This window comes from Musa acuminata, chromosome BXJ3-11 (assembly GCF_036884655.1).
Source record: "Musa acuminata AAA Group cultivar baxijiao chromosome BXJ3-11, Cavendish_Baxijiao_AAA, whole genome shotgun sequence".
Lineage (NCBI taxonomy): Eukaryota > Viridiplantae > Streptophyta > Magnoliopsida > Zingiberales > Musaceae > Musa > Musa acuminata.
The window spans coordinates 6,839,308-6,856,556 of NC_088359.1; the positions used below are offsets into that span (position 1 = coordinate 6,839,308).

The 17,249-nt window shown below is 36.4% G+C and overlaps 3 protein-coding genes across 6 annotated transcripts; all 3 read right to left on the reverse strand.

Moving 5' to 3' along the window:
* Positions 1-2,859, reverse strand: LOC135652073 (uncharacterized). 2 transcript variants are annotated; one of them, XM_065172715.1, is made up of 5 exons: positions 2,577-2,859; positions 1,586-1,756; positions 1,170-1,259; positions 393-551; positions 1-294 (listed from the first exon to the last, which is right to left on the reverse strand). In XM_065172715.1, exons 1-5 carry the CDS (start codon positions 2,754-2,756, stop codon positions 235-237), a joined length of 660 nt encoding a protein of 219 aa, XP_065028787.1. In that variant the 5' UTR covers positions 2,757-2,859; the 3' UTR covers positions 1-234. The 2 variants fall into 2 exon arrangements, with proteins under 2 accessions (XP_065028787.1, XP_065028788.1); XM_065172716.1 differs by having other exon boundaries at positions 393-512; positions 2,577-2,858.
* Positions 2,860-4,733: 1,874 nt separating this feature from the next.
* LOC135652609 (RPM1-interacting protein 4-like) lies at positions 4,734-8,802 on the reverse strand. 3 transcript variants are annotated; one of them, XM_065173665.1, is made up of 5 exons: positions 8,533-8,802; positions 8,316-8,420; positions 6,226-6,612; positions 5,949-6,134; positions 4,734-5,020 (listed from the first exon to the last, which is right to left on the reverse strand). In XM_065173665.1, the coding sequence occupies exons 2-5, from the start codon at positions 8,319-8,321 to the stop codon at positions 4,991-4,993; spliced, it is 609 nt and encodes a 202-aa protein (XP_065029737.1). In that variant the 5' UTR covers positions 8,322-8,420; positions 8,533-8,802; the 3' UTR covers positions 4,734-4,990. The 3 variants fall into 3 exon arrangements, with proteins under 3 accessions (XP_065029737.1, XP_065029736.1, XP_065029735.1); XM_065173664.1 differs by having other exon boundaries at positions 8,506-8,802; XM_065173663.1 differs by having other exon boundaries at positions 8,510-8,801.
* Positions 8,803-9,563: 761 nt separating this feature from the next.
* LOC103970951 (kinetochore protein NUF2 homolog) lies at positions 9,564-16,615 on the reverse strand. The gene is made up of 11 exons (XM_065174151.1): positions 16,405-16,615; positions 16,108-16,326; positions 15,937-16,027; positions 15,654-15,833; positions 14,301-14,390; positions 13,239-13,346; positions 12,071-12,124; positions 10,905-11,019; positions 10,611-10,768; positions 9,989-10,084; positions 9,564-9,887 (listed from the first exon to the last, which is right to left on the reverse strand). Exons 1-11 carry the CDS (start codon positions 16,563-16,565, stop codon positions 9,798-9,800), a joined length of 1,362 nt encoding a protein of 453 aa, XP_065030223.1. The 5' UTR covers positions 16,566-16,615; the 3' UTR covers positions 9,564-9,797.
* Positions 16,616-17,249: the final 634 nt, after the last annotated feature.

A 17,249-nucleotide genomic window follows, 5' to 3' on the forward strand; every position in this document is an offset into this window, starting at 1 on the left:
TAAATTGAAAATGATCTAAACACATTCTGAAAATGAAACCTAATTGACAGTATTTGTCCCCATGCTACACACATATACATACAGTTGGATGAGTTTAGTTGGGAAACAAAAGGGTTGCTAAGTAGCTTCAAAATTCCAGAGTCACAGGATTGAGAAGAATAAGAACACAGAATATTATGTCAGTGTTAAGCAAAGAAAGAAAACTATAATACATAGGCGAGGCATCCCAAGATTTTATGTTAAGGCTGTTTCGGCTGCTCCCTGTTCTTGCCCAGGTCCATTAGAGGTAGCATCCTGGAGAAGTGAATCATTAAACATGTGAATGCATCAACAAAAATGAGATTGTTCGTGCATGAGTTATCTATTGATTGCAAGGTAAAATTTTAGCTTACCCCACTGGACATTTGATCTCTTATGAAGTACATAGACTTCAACATCGTCTCGAGGGTATCTCTTGCCAATTGGAATTTAACCTGTGTTTCACCTGATGAAGACTGTGTATCACCTTGGAGCTGCAAGATATCCACTCCGAAAGTATTAGCATAATTTATCTGGTTTTTTCTATAGTGAGAACGACAATTTCTTGGCATTTAACAGCCAATAAGATTGAAATCAGTGGCATGTACAGGAGCACAAGCTTTCATTTCCAGTGGATCTAGTAAAGCATTATTACAGACATGGTAGAAATGAACAAATGGGTGTAGTACAACATATTATAAACAATTGAATAACTATGCCATATTACTCATTTCTATTGCAAAACCTCAGGAGCAAACAATTGATCTAGATGGGCATCTCAATCACTGTTTATTTCATCTGATTGTGCAGAGGTGGCTATTATATAAATTATTCTCAGCCAAGAACCTCTCATTTTCTCTAGTTTTGTGCAGACATAAACTAAACCTATATCTAGTTCTGAATACTGAAGGCTAGGTAAACAATAGAAAATATGAGCTTCAGGCTGAGAACAAGAGGAGTAGCACTAGCATAGCCTTTTCTCATTGGCTTCAGAAGATAATTATTGATTAAATAACAGTGAAAACATCTACAGTGTGCCCTGTTTTCTGCCGTCAGTTTTAATCAATTGATTGAAAATAAAACAAATTGGACAACGTTTTCAGGGATATTGTATGTCATAGAATAAGAAAAAAAAACTTAATTGGTTGTACCTTCAGATTCATAACAGCAACATGCTCCACAGAATCTTGATTTTGATTTACCACATTACATGTCATTGCCTTCAGGCGAGGCAAAGAAACCTGAAGAACAGAAAAGAAAATTTATTAAGACATAAGTTGGCCTACAATTTTTCTATATGATTTGCAAATAGAAAGTGTGTTCAAAGGAAAAGTAGCACTTATTTTGTCAACATGGAGTTCATTACAGTTGCTTGTTGATATAGCAAAAAAATTGATGCTTCTCAACTAAAGAGCAAATGGAAGGATTGTCTATCACTACAAATCTCTTGACTATAATCATGCTCTACATGCTGCAGAAAAAAAAGGTAAAAAATAACTGCATAACCATCCCTTATATGCTGCAAAGGGAAACATAGATCCTATGTAGATTGAAGAAAAAGATTGACCTGATCTTTGAGTACATCTTCACGCCATTCTCGTTGAAACTTCTGCAGGAGCAGGGTGAGTAATCTTTGTAATTCAGGTAGGACTTCTGGTGGAAACAACTTTTGTATCTCATCCTTTGATATGTTTTCATAGACACACCTTCGAATTAACATACGAAGACATACCAAAAGCTGCAAAGGGAAAGTAAATCCACTAATATACCACACTAATGTGTTGATAGACTAAGGATTTCATTTGCCTTTTAATCTAAAAGGAAATACAAGCAAGAATCGATTAAGTGCTAGAGATAATGACCTATTGAACCTGACATGCAATGTCACGCTGTGCTACATGTAAGACATGAAGTTCTCACACAAGACAAAATTCTCACTGAGCTGTTGCGTGTTGCTAGCATTTTTAAGACTTACAGAGCAGCGGTAGATTGACATATGATTTTCTGCAATTTTACACATGAAGTTCATCCCTACCAACTAACATCTCTTGCGATAAACATCAGTTTCATGAGGAAATGCCATAATATCGGACGATAATCTTCAATGAGAGGATGTTTAGTGAACAAAGGTAAGCATGCATGTTATGCACTTAGACAATTTATGTGTGTCGACCGATAGTCTCCAAAACAGACAGCAAAATACCACTTCCCACAAGACTGAATCTTTCAAGTTATAAGCTGACGGAAACCATTTAATTAGGGAAATCCTTGTTCATGTATGTACTTAATTATGTAACAAGCATTTGATGAGAACCAATTGCTACAGTTGAGTTGATGAACATGATAACGCAGCCCGTGGTGACCCAATCTCGAACGATTGGAAATCCGAAATTACGGAGACTTCTTTGCCTCAGGCTAATATAATTAGCTCAGACCATATCATGTTAGAGATCAAATGTGATTAGGGTTTACGCTGCGAAGAGTTCCAAAACAATGTAGCCAAAATTGCGGAGGGTTTAAACCCTAAAGAAGACAATAAAGGTTTTTGCGAAGCTTACAGGGTCCAGGTCGGAGTCGGAGGGCAGATGGAGCATGTCGCGGATGATGGCGCGGTCGGCGGCGTCGAGACCGGTCTTCCGGGTCCGCCACAGCGCCTGCAGTATGTACTCCACCGACTCCTTAGAGCTCGACTGGACCAGCAGCGGCAGGTGCCCCCACAGCCTGTGCCCCTCCGCCATTCCCGCAGCTCGATCTGGTCGCCCACGTCCGCGATGTCAATTCGCCGACGATAGCCCGCTCCACGCGACGGCGTCGTCGGCAGTTCAAAAGCCCAAACATAATCCGAACAACATGACCCTTTTTACATATCCATCCTCCTACATTTTTTTAAAATAACGGTTTTACCCCTATATATATATATATATATATATATATATATATATATATATATATATATATATATATATATATATATATATATATATATATATATATATAACCTCAATATATACGAGTTCAATATGGTAGATTAAAAATATTTTGTATATTATTTAATATAATAAATAAAAACTAATTTTAAAAGAAATTAAATTCAACATATTATAAAAAAAAAATATTTACATGACTAACATTAAGATGGATCACATTTCTCATCTTTCATCGTAAACAAACGATCACAGTATGACCTCATCATGTTTTATGGCCAGTAAATTTTTATTATTTTTTACTAAAAAAATATTTTAAATAAAATAAATATTTCCTTTCATTGAAATCCGATAAATTATTTGATTCAGTAGTTGGGTGGTTCCCAAATGAGTCACTTATCTCTGTGCAAAGTCGAACATTCTCAGCTGTGAAGAAAACCTCATCCAATCATATCATATTCTTCTCCAACATTTGGCACACCAAAGCAACTGCACCTCTCTCTTGTTTCTCTCAAGGAGCTACTGCTGTTGATGCAGATCTGTTGCTGTCCTACTGCCACAACAGAGAGAAAAGAAAGAACACAGTTCTCTTCCTGAAGGTGCTGGTTGATACATTGGTGAAGGCTCTTCCAAGCTCTTCCCCTTCACAAGGCAGTGGTAGCTGTGTCCTGCTCGCTGAACAGAGCAGGCTGCTAAGTATGTTCATCATTTGATTGTTAGGTTCCTTGGATGATTTGATTTCTCTTCAGTTCAATCCCCATGACCAAGATAAAGACTTACCAGTTCTTGAATCACTGTGATGCTAAAGATTGTGCCATGGCTTTCTATGGCGTTGAGTGATTCAAGATGGGGTGTAGTGTCTGCTATTCCTCTATGACATGTTCAGCCATTCTGTGAGAATGTTCTTGTTTCAGGCACACAGTGAATGTTCAGTGCAGGAACAACTTAGTGGGATTATTCCAAGGGACAATGATGAGTTTATTTCAGTCACTGAATGCAGATTCACAAACAACAGACTAATTATTTATAATGAAGGTGCGATATAGGAAGGCTTGAAGAGAGTGAAAAAGGAAAGGAATTCAACAGATCCATGTCCAAACTGATGCTCAGGTTTCGGTACACCTTACAAATAATAAGAAAAATCCGCCCTGCTATCATTCGACATGTAATTAGCGATACTATCATCTTTTAGGAATATAAGGTGTCTCATGCATTCAGAGAGGGGAATTATCATGCTAACCGATGAAGGAGGAACTTGTTTAATTTCTTATTGGCTCGGATCTAAGGGGCAATGGTTGTAATTGGGTGACATAGCAATATATAAAGGATTAGTTTCTACTCGAATATAATTTGGAGGTGTGGACACTAATCTCAATATGCTTAGCCCTAATCTTGCTTCCTAATGAATAATAAACAACTAAATGCATATCTTACACCTATCTTATGCATATTAGATCATGAGGGTTTCTTATAGTTGCTGTACTGAGAACAATCCTAAAGACTAAACCTTATATCTGCAGCCAACACCAGGGAAAGATAAAGCAAGAGGTTCATGATGCACTGTGCAAGAGTTCAAAACTTGATACAAGCCACAGGCAATCTGAGGCATCCTACTAAACCTAGAATGATGTGAGTTAATGAATGCAGACTTGCCAAGAACTCGAGCAATTGTGCATGGAAGATGTTGGAGCCTAGGAAGCTGAAAAGGCCTCAAAGTTTCAGACTTATTTATACTCAATCTTAAAAAAACATGGAACATGCTTATATACAGAACTACGATACCCGAGCACATAAAGAAAATTTTTTTGAGGCATTTGACAATACAAGACATTTAAATCACACCAGAAGAAGATAAAATATGCTCGTTTACAGTATTGCAACAAGAAATATAAGATTCAACAAATTGAAAAGAACATGTTCATCGATGCAATACGGTACTTACACACTCTAGCACAGAGGAACATGCAGTTCCAAACAGATGCAAATATCATGACTCTTCTTTGAGGATATTTACAGGATCGAAGCTCTGAATCTTCTTGTAATACTAGTTATTTTTTGCACCAGCCAAAGCAACAGCTCTGTCAAAGACAGAAGAAAGCAAAGTATAACTAGATCAGATTGTTTTATTTCAAATATGAAGTCCATAGTTGCAATTAGAGTAAATAAAATGTAATAGGTCACAGATAAAGTTGTATTAAGGAAACTTTACTAAAATTGGTATCACTCTATTTCAAATAGTTGGGATATTACAATGTTATTGCCGCTGTTGCTGTTACTGCTCTATTTCAAATAGTAGTTTGTTTCAAATGGAGAGAAATGTATAAGCTGTTGGCTGTGTACGTCGTCCCTAAAAGCAATTGATATAAAAAGACTTTTTTGAAATTAGAAAATGTCTGACATTTATGTACCCCATGTGCAGTAATTAAAAAGTATTTTTGCTTGGCATATTCATGAACAAAACCGATGCTTCCATTTCCGTAGTTGCTAGTAAATTTCTTTTGCCATGAACGACATTGACAAATTTATTGTTTACAAGGTAATTCATGATAAAAACCTAATTCTACTATCTTGGAATAATCACTTTACGATTAAAAAGCAGCAGTTTGATAGTCACAGAGATGATATTGGTGTTTTTAGTATGTTGATAAAGGGCAATTGAAGTAAAACTGTATCAACCAAAAAACCAGTATGCGTTAAGCAAAAGCAATGTTTCCATTTCTTAAAAGTTATACATGGACATGAAATTCACAAAAAGAAAACAATAAAAAAAGAAAAAAGGAAGTGTCAAGCACCTTTAGTTTTATTGCATGCGAGTCAAATTACAACAGCAAGTATTACGAATAAGAAACTGGTAATCTTTAAGAGCCTCATTTAAGACTAAATAAAACAAAAAAGTTAAGAAATGAAGTTTACTTATGAGCTTCACCAGGCTTACACTTAGTGAGCCTTCCAATTTAGGTTTTAGCTCTAATTATTCTATCATACGAACAAGCATAGGCAGCTTACCAAGGACCCACCACTACCATCTTGGTCATTGACATAGATTGTATCATTAGTTATCATGGTAGGTTTTGCTGATCCACTCTTTTTTTCCTCCCTCACTTTGTTAAATATGCCAGTGAAACCATCAGCTGATGAAGGATTACTTTCATCCCACTCACCAAACTTTGGCACAGATGACCCTTTATCAGGCTGTCAGGAAACAATACCACAGCTTTTCTGAACATGATTGCATGCAGGTCTTTTGATACAAAAAAACTGATTATTAGAAGAAAAGACTCACAGTTTCATCACCTCGACCACCGGTCCTCGGTCTCGATCTACCTGCAACATTTGAAGCAAGTGCATGGCTACTCACTGATGAACCCTTGGAAGATACACCACCTCTAGTTGCAGCTTTCACATGATAATGGCGGTGAAGTGGAGAGCGCTCCATGCTATTGTCAGATTCACCACTTGTTCTACCAGCCCTTCTATGTTCACTGGAATTTGGTTGATACCCATGCCTATGAAGAGGGGATTCTGTGGTCGGCTTATGTGCAATAGCGATATGAGGTAAATGTGATTCTATCGGTTGGCGGAGATCATCTTCTCTGCTTGCATGTGGCTCATCCTTGGGATTTGGAGCCTCCAAGTTTGCACTTAATGCTTCAGGAAGTTGGGCATGATGCTACAATGAAACAAAACAAGACAGAAGGTTGTGAATTTACAAGAACAAAATCTCAGAACCCTGACAGAGGTTTTCATCTCGATCCACTCATTTTAATCGTTCATTTCATATATAAAAGTGTCAATAGAAGACAAGATTTGACAGACAATATCAACAAAAACAATTATTAAACACGGTTAACATTTGAAAGAAATTTACCCATCAGAGGAACAAAGCAAGCTATTGTCTAAGTGAACAAACAAATCTCCCATGAAACTAGAAAGGACATCCAAGAAGATTAAAAACAGAAAAAATAAATAGTTGATTTCGGCTGTTTTACAAGGGGTACAAAAATGCATTTGGCCTATGTGTTGAAGCTGCTCATCTGCGTAAAGAATGCCACTCCCAGGTAATCTACATTAGCCTATCAAATAGTTTAGACAGTAAAGAAAACAGATTCAGGGTATTTTCCTTTTATACACCATTATGATGGATGGACGAGGAATCGATGTACAACTTTTTCTTTTTTATAGCCTTTTACAAAGTAGACACCAAAGCAATAACAATCATGTCAAGTTCATCAGTGAACCAATGGAGCTTTTCTTGTCATAGTTTGTCAATGTGTCTGAAAAGGACATCTAACCATATAAGGCTCGTAAAAGCTCTCTAGCACTTATTGTTGAAAAGGTTTTGGTTCATAAAAATGGAATGAATGAGCAGGCACAAGAAAATGACTTCTAAGTATTAAAACTTCCTCCTAATTCACTAACATCCAACTAACGAAACTAACATAAAGAAGCTATTGACGAAAGTTACAACTTATCTGGCAGCAAACCAAATTGCAGAGATCAAATATGTGATACTCATTTAGTAGCAGCATTGATGAGATCAGATGTTAATTAGGCAACAAAATTCTAAATGCATTCCTCCAATTATTGCTGTCTAGATCCCACATGATGCACATGAAAGTGCAGCATGCCTCATCTCAATACCACATAAAAAATTAGAATTGTCATCCACTTGAAACTTTTCAGGGGAAGAAGAGAAGAACAATCAACTTAAACAAGCACTGAAATCAACACAAGCAACATCACAATTCCCTAAATTCTTACCTTAAAAGCCATGGCAAATGATGAAATCCAAGTAACAACAGATAGCTATTTAAGCAAACAGGGACCGATGTTACTGCTAAAGAAGCATTCAAAAGTGACAGCATTCCAAATTAGATCGGACCAGTCCAAACAACTTGAACCCTCTTATGCTTCAATTCGATCAGTACAGTCACTACAAAGACTGATATCTGATCCATTTCAGTTAGGAATATCCATGAGTTATGAGGTAGTAATCTTTGCAAAGCTAACGGCAAAAACCATCATGACAAATAAAAGAAAAGGATGATATTATGATAATTAGACCAAAAATCAAAACTTCATCAGTCTCACCCCAGCATCAAAACCCAATTATACTCCAAAAAATAAAATCTTCAATAGGCTTCTCGAAATACTAACATAGAAATAAAAAATTGAAGAGTAACACATAAAAAAACACAACAAAGAAGTACTGCAAAGACGAAGAATCACACAGAAAAGAAAAGGAACGCAACAACAGAACGATTCCAAAACCCTCCAAGATCGCAGCTTTCTTACTCGCTATGGCCCGAAGTGGCAGGACAAAGCAAACAATCATGGAGAATCGGCGTACAGCATGAACCCAAAAGAACTCACCGCCATCTCCACGCCTCGCGATCGCAGCAGGAGGCCAAGAGTTCCTCAAAGGGGCAGAAGGCACCTCCTTTCCACCACACTTGGAACCCCGGGGGACGGATTACCCTGAACAAGATCAAAAAAATATCTTTGGGGAAGCAAATTGGAGGAGAGGCCAACTGAGATCCACAAAGTTCAACGATTGAACTGCCTACGAAGGAGCGGAAGGTTGACCGACAGGCGAAGACAGGCGGAAGGAATTGACTCGATAGGCAGCAGACTTGTTTGACGATGCGGGTACCGGCTTCGTCCCACTTGTACTACAGGAACAGTTCGTGGACTGCCGCCGCTGCGTGATGCTTTACTGAAGTGACGACATCTTAAATAGGGCGGTGTTTGCGCCTAAAAACCCAGTGATCAAAGATTGAATCTTTGATCACCGTGCCGACGATTCCCTTCGATCAAGTAGTCATAGTTGGTCTTTTTGGGATATATGCGGTGGTAAGAAAGAACACGAGAAAAAAACCTGCTTAAAAATGAAAATTTAGGATCATTTGGTATTATAATCGTGTTAGCTTAGTCGGTAAAGAAAAGAATTTGATAGTTATCCATCATATTCGTTTTTATCTTTTTTTTATTAAAAAATTAGTGTATGAAAGTACTATTTGTTTTTCTTGATGTAAGAATTTTGTCAGGTGAAATTATATTGTTTTTTCTTGAGATCTTTTGATTTAAAATCTTATAGACAAATGTTTTTTCTAGGTTACATAGTTCCAAATTTAATCTGAGTTTCTTTTTATGATGTTTCATCAATTTTGATTAAAATAATATTGAAAAAAATATTAACTTAAATTTGAAATAAATTGATATTCTAGGATGAAAACATCTGAATAAAGTATATAATTATTGTTCATTTATATTTTATTTTGGATTATTTTTTTCTGAAAAATAGATTTTTTCTTAGATCACGTCTCTTATTTCTGTAGTTACTAAATAGACCTCATTCTCTCTATAAAAAGATCAAAATGCCCTTAGTAGAGAAAAGAAATTTGTCTCTCATTTCTGTATTTTTACTAAATAGACCTCATTCTCTCTATAAGAAAAAGATCAAAATGACCTTGGTAGAAAAAAAGAAAATTATCTCTCATTCTCGCTACAACATTTTTTTAATACAGTGATGATGTTCTTAATCACTGAACCAAATATACTGTAAATGATCATAAATATTATAATATTTTATACACATATTTAAACCTAAATTCAAGATAATTTAGGAAAAAAAAAGTAACATTTCTTGAACTCAGAACAGATATCTCCGATGCATCAAGGAAAGGAGTCGAGTACAATAGAGTTGCACTAATACTGATTGATGTCTACCTAATTACATTCCAAAATATGATATAATACATAGAAGTCCATAATTGGTAGTTCAAGAAAAGGCAACCAAAGAACATCACATAGATTGACATGATCATAGAGATGGACGGCACCCTTGGTGGCTATTCATTCAGTGCTTGCAGGCCCCAAGTCTTCCTTCTTCGCTGCCACCTCAAACCTTTGTAGGATGGAATTCATCTTAGAATAGTTGTGAAACTGCATCACCAGAAAAATTCAGAACATTTTAATCCATTATTGTTACTACCAGCACATAAATTTCCTTCTCTGAATGATTATTGGAACAAATTGAGATATACCTCCTGTAAAATTTCTTCAAATTTGGCATGAAGTTGTTGTCGTCTTGCATTTCCAGTTTCTCTTAGCAAGTCAGATTCTGAGCGCAAGCTAGCACCCTTTCATATAACTCAGAGATCACAGTGTTAGAGGTAAACATAGTATTCACAAGCTTACATATGCAAGATAACGACTCATTAACGAAGTCATTTAATGCTTTCGACAACGCTTGGAACAAGACGAGATTGGAAAGTGCTTATTTTACTGGAGAAACAATGCTGAGAGGGAAGCATGTGGTTGTCCAGAAAGACCAATGCTATAAATAACAACACAACCTCGCACACCCTAACAACTTTGCTTATAGGGTCATGCCACCTGACGCACTGGCAAGCAGATCAAACACTAGAGGTTAAGTTGTTGGTCTTGGTTGTATCAACACTCACCCAGAAGTGCCAGGTCCAAAATTGGAAAAGATTTGTCTGAATCAGCATTAGCAACTTCAAAGGGACCGATACCCGTATCGGAAAAATAGTACTGACAAAGATGTCAGACAAACAATGCTATTACTCCAGACTGAGGTGTTAAACATGCTAAATCAGTTTAAACAACTTAAAATCTTTTCACAAGGAATCAAAGAGTATATACCTTTGTAACCATAGCTTCAGCTTTCCTTTCCCTGGGCTCCAGGCATTGCAGCTTCCATTCCATCTCTGCCTTCACAGTATTAAGCTTCTGAGTTTCATCTGCATGTCTGGCATCCCTCTCTGTTTCCGCAGCTTTGATCAGCTCCTCAGCTTGTTTAGCTGACATTCATTTTGCAACATTAAAAAAAAAACTATTTTAAGAAAACGAAACTTCAACTTTTGTCCACTACAATTCAGTAATTGACAATGTGTAAAGTCATACATAGATGGTAACAAAAAAATTCCAAAGAACTACCTTTCCCTTGCTTCTCAACCAATTTTGCTTCGACAGCCATGATAGAAACCCCTTCGTCACTCAACTTAACTTTCAAAGCTTTGACATCCTTCTCAAGAGTTTTAGCAGAATTTACCTGGCGAATACCAGTGACAAGAAAAAAATAAGATACAAATTGTATGCCAAATCTACAAAAAAACAAAAAAAAGTTATTTAAGTGCTCAAATACACTCTGCTTAACAGCATCTGTTGCCGAGTAAAATTAAACAAATATGTTCTTGCATATTGAGATACATGAACCTTTTAATTTCTCCAGTTAGCTAGCTCTCAATGAGATCCATATTTCACTGATCTGATGATTCCAAACTATCATGCAAATTTGGGTGAGGTGAACAAGCTAGTGCAAGTAGGGTCATTACCAGAGCCAAATTTATTGTCCTAGGTCCAACAGATGAACCCAATGGATCATCTTACAAGATAGTCACAAAATATTACATATGTTCCTCTCCACGTAAAACCATCCCATCTAAGTCCATAAGCAATATATTCTTCAGATCACCCTTTCCAGTGAATAATAGATCCCAGATATTAAGACTCGTTGGTGTTGTTTGCAGATCCATATACCAAAAGCTTTTGCTTTGGGTAACTCCTTGTAGTTATGCCTTTGACACTTCTCTTTGCATTGCTCAAGTTGCAGTTAACACTTTCAGTCCTCCCATACTTTAGTTTAGATGCCTTAATTTCTTATTTTCACAGATCAAGTTTAGAGTCAATCTCACAAAGTGGTCGCCACCAAAACCAAATACAACTAGAAAGTTCTTAAATGTGTCTGATAAGTTCATCCATTTTAAGCGCAAAAAGGACTTAAAGTTGATTGTTGACACACTGGAGATTTGACAGGGAAATTGTTAGATGCTCTTGTTGTCTTAATCCTTGTGACAACTCCATCACATATATATTTTTTTATCACATACAACAACTACATGTTATCAATATATTGATATTTCAATTTTCAATAGAGACCTATATTAACATGAATATTAATGCAATGCCAACAATAAGTATAAGATCCACAAAAAACCACTGTAAGTGAATATTTGGACAAGGTCTATCATGCAAGGTGCTCCTATTTAAAAATAAAACAATAAAGAACACAGTTCATGTTTATGAGCCAAAGATAACCATACTTGTTCTTGTATAGCCTGCATTCGAGATAGGTGCTTGGTCAATTTATCATGTACCTACAAAACAAAATATTGCATAAATCAGTAAATGAAGTCATTTATAAAGAAAAAACATATTGAGTGTATGAAATGCATCTCTCTAGAGACAAATCAGCTTCCCTAATTGCGAGGATTAAAGACAGTAGAAGTTTGAAAGCCTTTATATTCTATGGAAAAACATTGCTACATGATCTCCCATGTGCTCGGTGTTAATGCCTGTTATCCTTGAACCATTAAGTCAATATCACTAGCATCATTTAGAGAATTTTATTTTATTAAGATAACGCTTCAGTTCTTGAAATGATTGTTCATCAGTTGATCTCCAAAGATATGGTCCCTCTCCTGATTTCACTTTAAAATGTAATATAATAAAAGGTAATAGAATAAATTAAAGTAATATTTTAATAGAATTGTGAAGATGGTCTATTATAAATAGAGAAGCATCAAGAAAAAGTTAAGAGGAAAGTAAGAGGCAAACCTGAGGACAGAAATGGATTGCAAAAGTGAATAAATCTGAGTGTCAAACTTAGCATCCAAGGGATATTTCCTGTTGCAGGAGCCTAACAGCATATAGTTAGTAATATTTCAAAACTTGTTTTGAAAAAGCACCGGAGCCATGAAGTCCTGGAGTCAAACATGCCTTCTACGCTAAAGCTCAAAATAAACTAAAGAACTATTTTCTTGGCTAAAACAATAATTTCCAAGTTGGAAGAAAAGTCCTGCTATCATTATGTCAAGATTTTTCAACTTGGACAGAATTCTTGCTATAAATTCCGATGACTGTTCAACCAAGCTCAGATATTTCTTGGCTGTCACTCTGTCTTCTTTGCTTCCTCACACCTTTACTGCTCCTGAGGTAGACACTGGTCCACAGTTAAAGCCCAACGAATTAGTGTTCTATACTTCCATTGACGTTCAAAAGTCAAGGACTCCCAAACCCTCATGCATGCACATGTTCCTTCATAGGAAGTGAAGAGCAACATGTACTCATGTGACTAGAAAACTATAAGCATCAAGGAGTAGAAAATTCACCATCAGGAACTTAGATTAAAAAGATCATGAAAGTTTTGTTTGAGGTATATAATCATAGAGGTAATACATATTTGCTAAAAGAAACAAAAAGTTACCATACCTTTGAGTACACCTCCAAAGTGGAAGTTTTCTCTTGAACGCTCTGCATGGCTGACCTTTCAGAGTTCTTCACCTCAGTTCGATACGACTTTTTCTCTTCAAGTGCCCTCTTTGGAAAAAAATTAGATATCAATAGTTGATATTATTACACGAAAGACAACTATCTAAAATACTGGATTCTTACTCCAGATTGCCAGCGGAAGTAAAATTAAATAGATATAAGGCCATTATTATGAAGTAAAGCCATTAATAAGCAAATAAAACATTCAGCAAATTCATGTGACGTGCACGATACAAAATTTCATGCTATCAATAGCACAGCACTGATTGATTGATTGCATAATTATTTCATCCGCTGACTATTTCATGTTGACTTGCACAAAATATTTGAGGAAACAGATAAATTTAACAACAATTCAGTTACTATCATTCTTACTATGAATAATGTTTGGTTCAAAACTTCAAATAAACATCATCAATTATAAATCAAATTTGAGAAAATAAAAGAAAACTCAATGTGCAAGCGCTGGGCCACATTCTACAGAACCTTTGTCCATAAGGAGTTATACATCAATTTTTTTTTGGGAAATTGAAGATAAAGTTATTAACGCAAAAAACCACGAAGTATACATGCTGCCTTGAAACTTCCAAGTCTTAAGAAACTTCAGACTTGCATTTTGTATCAAAATATCATTCTTAACTCTTTGTAAGTGTATGTGATCATAGAAATCCAAAGAATTTATCTTCATGGCAATCTGAGATGTTAGATAAATCGATTTGGTTTGTAATATAGTAAATAATATTTCTCTATCATTAAGGCGTATAAATTATTAGCAACTAAAATACCTGAGGTTCCACTAGTCATTCAAAAAATCATTTTTAGTATGATTGAAAACATACTTTATTTTCTTTCTTATTCCATAGTTCTGAGTTGCAACTTCAAAGTAAGAAACATTCAATTTACATGATCGTTACATCTATGTGTACATAGAACCATATCAATTTTTTTCAATTTCACAAAAAGATAAATTCTACACAAGAAAGTGGTTCCTGAATATTGAACCTGTAGCTTGTCAGGGGACTGAACAATTTTAGATGACAACTTGGAGTTTTCTTGGGCATTCTTCACTAACTCAAAATCAGCTTGAGAGATCTGCAAGATAAAAGTTAACAATCATACTATACATTTTATCATCATATGCAAGCCATAACAAAGTGTATCAATTCTCAGTGTTAGAAGCTCAAAGAGGGCATCCTGAGCAATTGCAAGAATTGGGTTCATTGATATTCCTAGTATAGTAGATGCTATCACACATACTATCATACTCAATTCGATGGAATTGTTTGATCTTAAAGGAGATCTTCTATAATTTCAAACATAAGGGGTTATTTCTTGATTTCATCCAGTTACGAAACATATCATGAAATTTGATTATCCAAAGGCCACTCGGTGAGCCAAAAATAAGCTAACAAAGCAGCAGCAGCAGCAATGCCATTTCAGTAAACAATTGAGATCAAAAAATGACTCCAAAATCGAATGATGATGTATTTGCGAGACCAAAAGAATAAAATCCTTGAAAGATAGAAAATTATGCGTGCCAGATATCAAGGTAAGTGTATACTGTTTGCAGATGTTTGAAAAGTGAAAGTGAAACAATATAATTATGAGCAGGCAACACTATTAGTTTGTGTAATATGTTTTTAGATTTACCTTTTTTTCCGCAAGACTGATTTTAATTTGAATTTCTAGGGCCCCAGTGCATATACAAGCAGTCCTTTGACAATGAATGCTCAATTAGGTTTGGATTTTAGAGTGAGCAACAACATATAACCTTTTTGCTGTTGACAAATGGATGACATTTACTTAAAGACCTCCTTATAAATTTCCATGACATGATCATCGAGATGTTAACGACCTAAAATATTGAAAAACCTCCAACTGACTCGCAGCAGTATTGGCATCACTGGGTACAAATCCATCGAATGAGTCCAGCAAAAGAAACACCATCATGTCCTTTTCTGCAAAATCTGAACTTGAACAAAACTTACATATCAGAAATGTTGATAGTTGCAATCTTCTTCAGAAAGTTTTACGTTGTAAATATCCTTTCCACATGTGGGGATAGAGTTGTGCATATTTAGCTACCCAAAATTCCACATGACTGGAACATTATTTAGCCACTTTTTGTACATTAAAGGCCATGCATCGCTAAGCATTTGGGTGATACATCTTAGAGGACACAACGGACAAGCTTATAATTACGTTTAACTTGTGGAGAATTTTGCCAACGTCCACTCAGGCAAAGGTGCATATTACATTTGTTAAGGCATGCATCAAGTTATAAAAACACATATTATACAATCTTAATCCACTGACTTAGTCGTAAATCTGGAATGCAGGGAATGGAAAAACAACCTTGTCATTAATAGCATCAGTCTTCTCCTTGAGTGCTTTGGCCATCGTCTTCAATGACATCTGCTGCTTGTTATAATTCTGAATAGTCTGTCGCAGATCCTTGACCTCTGCATCCAACTGCTGAACTGCCGGCTCTTCCATCTGTCGTGCAACTTCATGGTCCAAAATCAGCTTGTTAACCTGCAACATTCAAGTAATAAGCTGATCGTTATCACTCGACCCATTATACCAAATATGGCTATCATAGCCAAATTAAAGTGGATGCAAAGGAAGAAGAAAAGACCTCAGCGATCTTTGCTTCGAGATCTGCCCTTCGTTCCTCATATGCCGGGAATTGATCGACAATAGGCTGCAGCATGTTCAGCTTCTCCTCCCTAAGGATCCCACAGAGAGATCAACCATTCAACATCCAAAGGCCGGATACTTTTCACGGTTCATTCGGTAGGATTCTCACCTGTAATATATGAAGTTGACGATGGTGCTAAGGATCTGAAGGGTGCGCTTGGTATCAGGCTTGATGAGATCGCGAAGATTAAAGCTGCCGAACCGGATGGAGGCGAGCATGCCCTTGATCTTGCGGTACAGATTGAAGGTCCGGATGGCATCCACATGGTGGTCGGGGTTATCCAGAAGCTCGAGAGCACTGAAAGCGATCTGTATATCCGATTCTTCGCTGCGAAGCGAGGGGGGAACAAGAGATCAGGAGTTAAGGTTAGGGTAAAAGGGCAGGGGGCAGACAGACGGGGTTTACCCGAGGGGGTCGGCGAAGGCGAGGAAGTTGGAGTAGAGGGTGCACACGAGGTCGGCGGAGGGATTGGCGAGGTCCTCCGGCTTCAAGGCGGCGATGCCCACCTGGGCGAGAGCGCCGATGATCTCCGCCGCCGGGCGCTCCGGGAACGAGAAGCTCGACATCTCCTCCCCCCCCTCGTTTGCTTTTCCCGCCCGATTGCAATGAGACCTATTAGAAGATGCTATCAGTGTTAGAAGCTAAAAGATTGCATAATTATTTCATCCGCTGACTATTTCATGTTGACTTGCACAAAATATTTGAGGTAACAGATAAATTTAACAACAATTTAGGTACTATCATTCTTACTATGAATAAGGGTTGGTTCAAATAAACATCATCAATTATAAATCAATTTGAGAAAATAAAAGAAAACTCAATGTGCAAGCGCTGGGCCACAATCTGCAGAACCTTTGTCCATAAGGAGTTAGTTATACATCAATTTTTTTTTGGGAAATTGAAGATAAAGTTATTAACGCAAAAAACCATGAAGTATATATACATGTGCCTTGAAAATTCCAAGTCTTAAGAAACTTTAGACTTGCATTTTGTATCAAAATATCATTATTAACTCTTTGTAACTGTATGTGATCATAGAAATCCAAAGAATTTATCTTCATGGCAATCTGAGATGTTAGATAAATTGATTTGGTTTGTAATGACGGATAATTTCTCTTTTAACATAAATTAATTACTATAAATGATGTATTATTTTATTACTAACTTATATATATATTTGTACTATAGTTAAAAAAATTAAATTTAGTTTCCTTAATCACGTAGATAATTTAGGAATTCTACTAATTTAT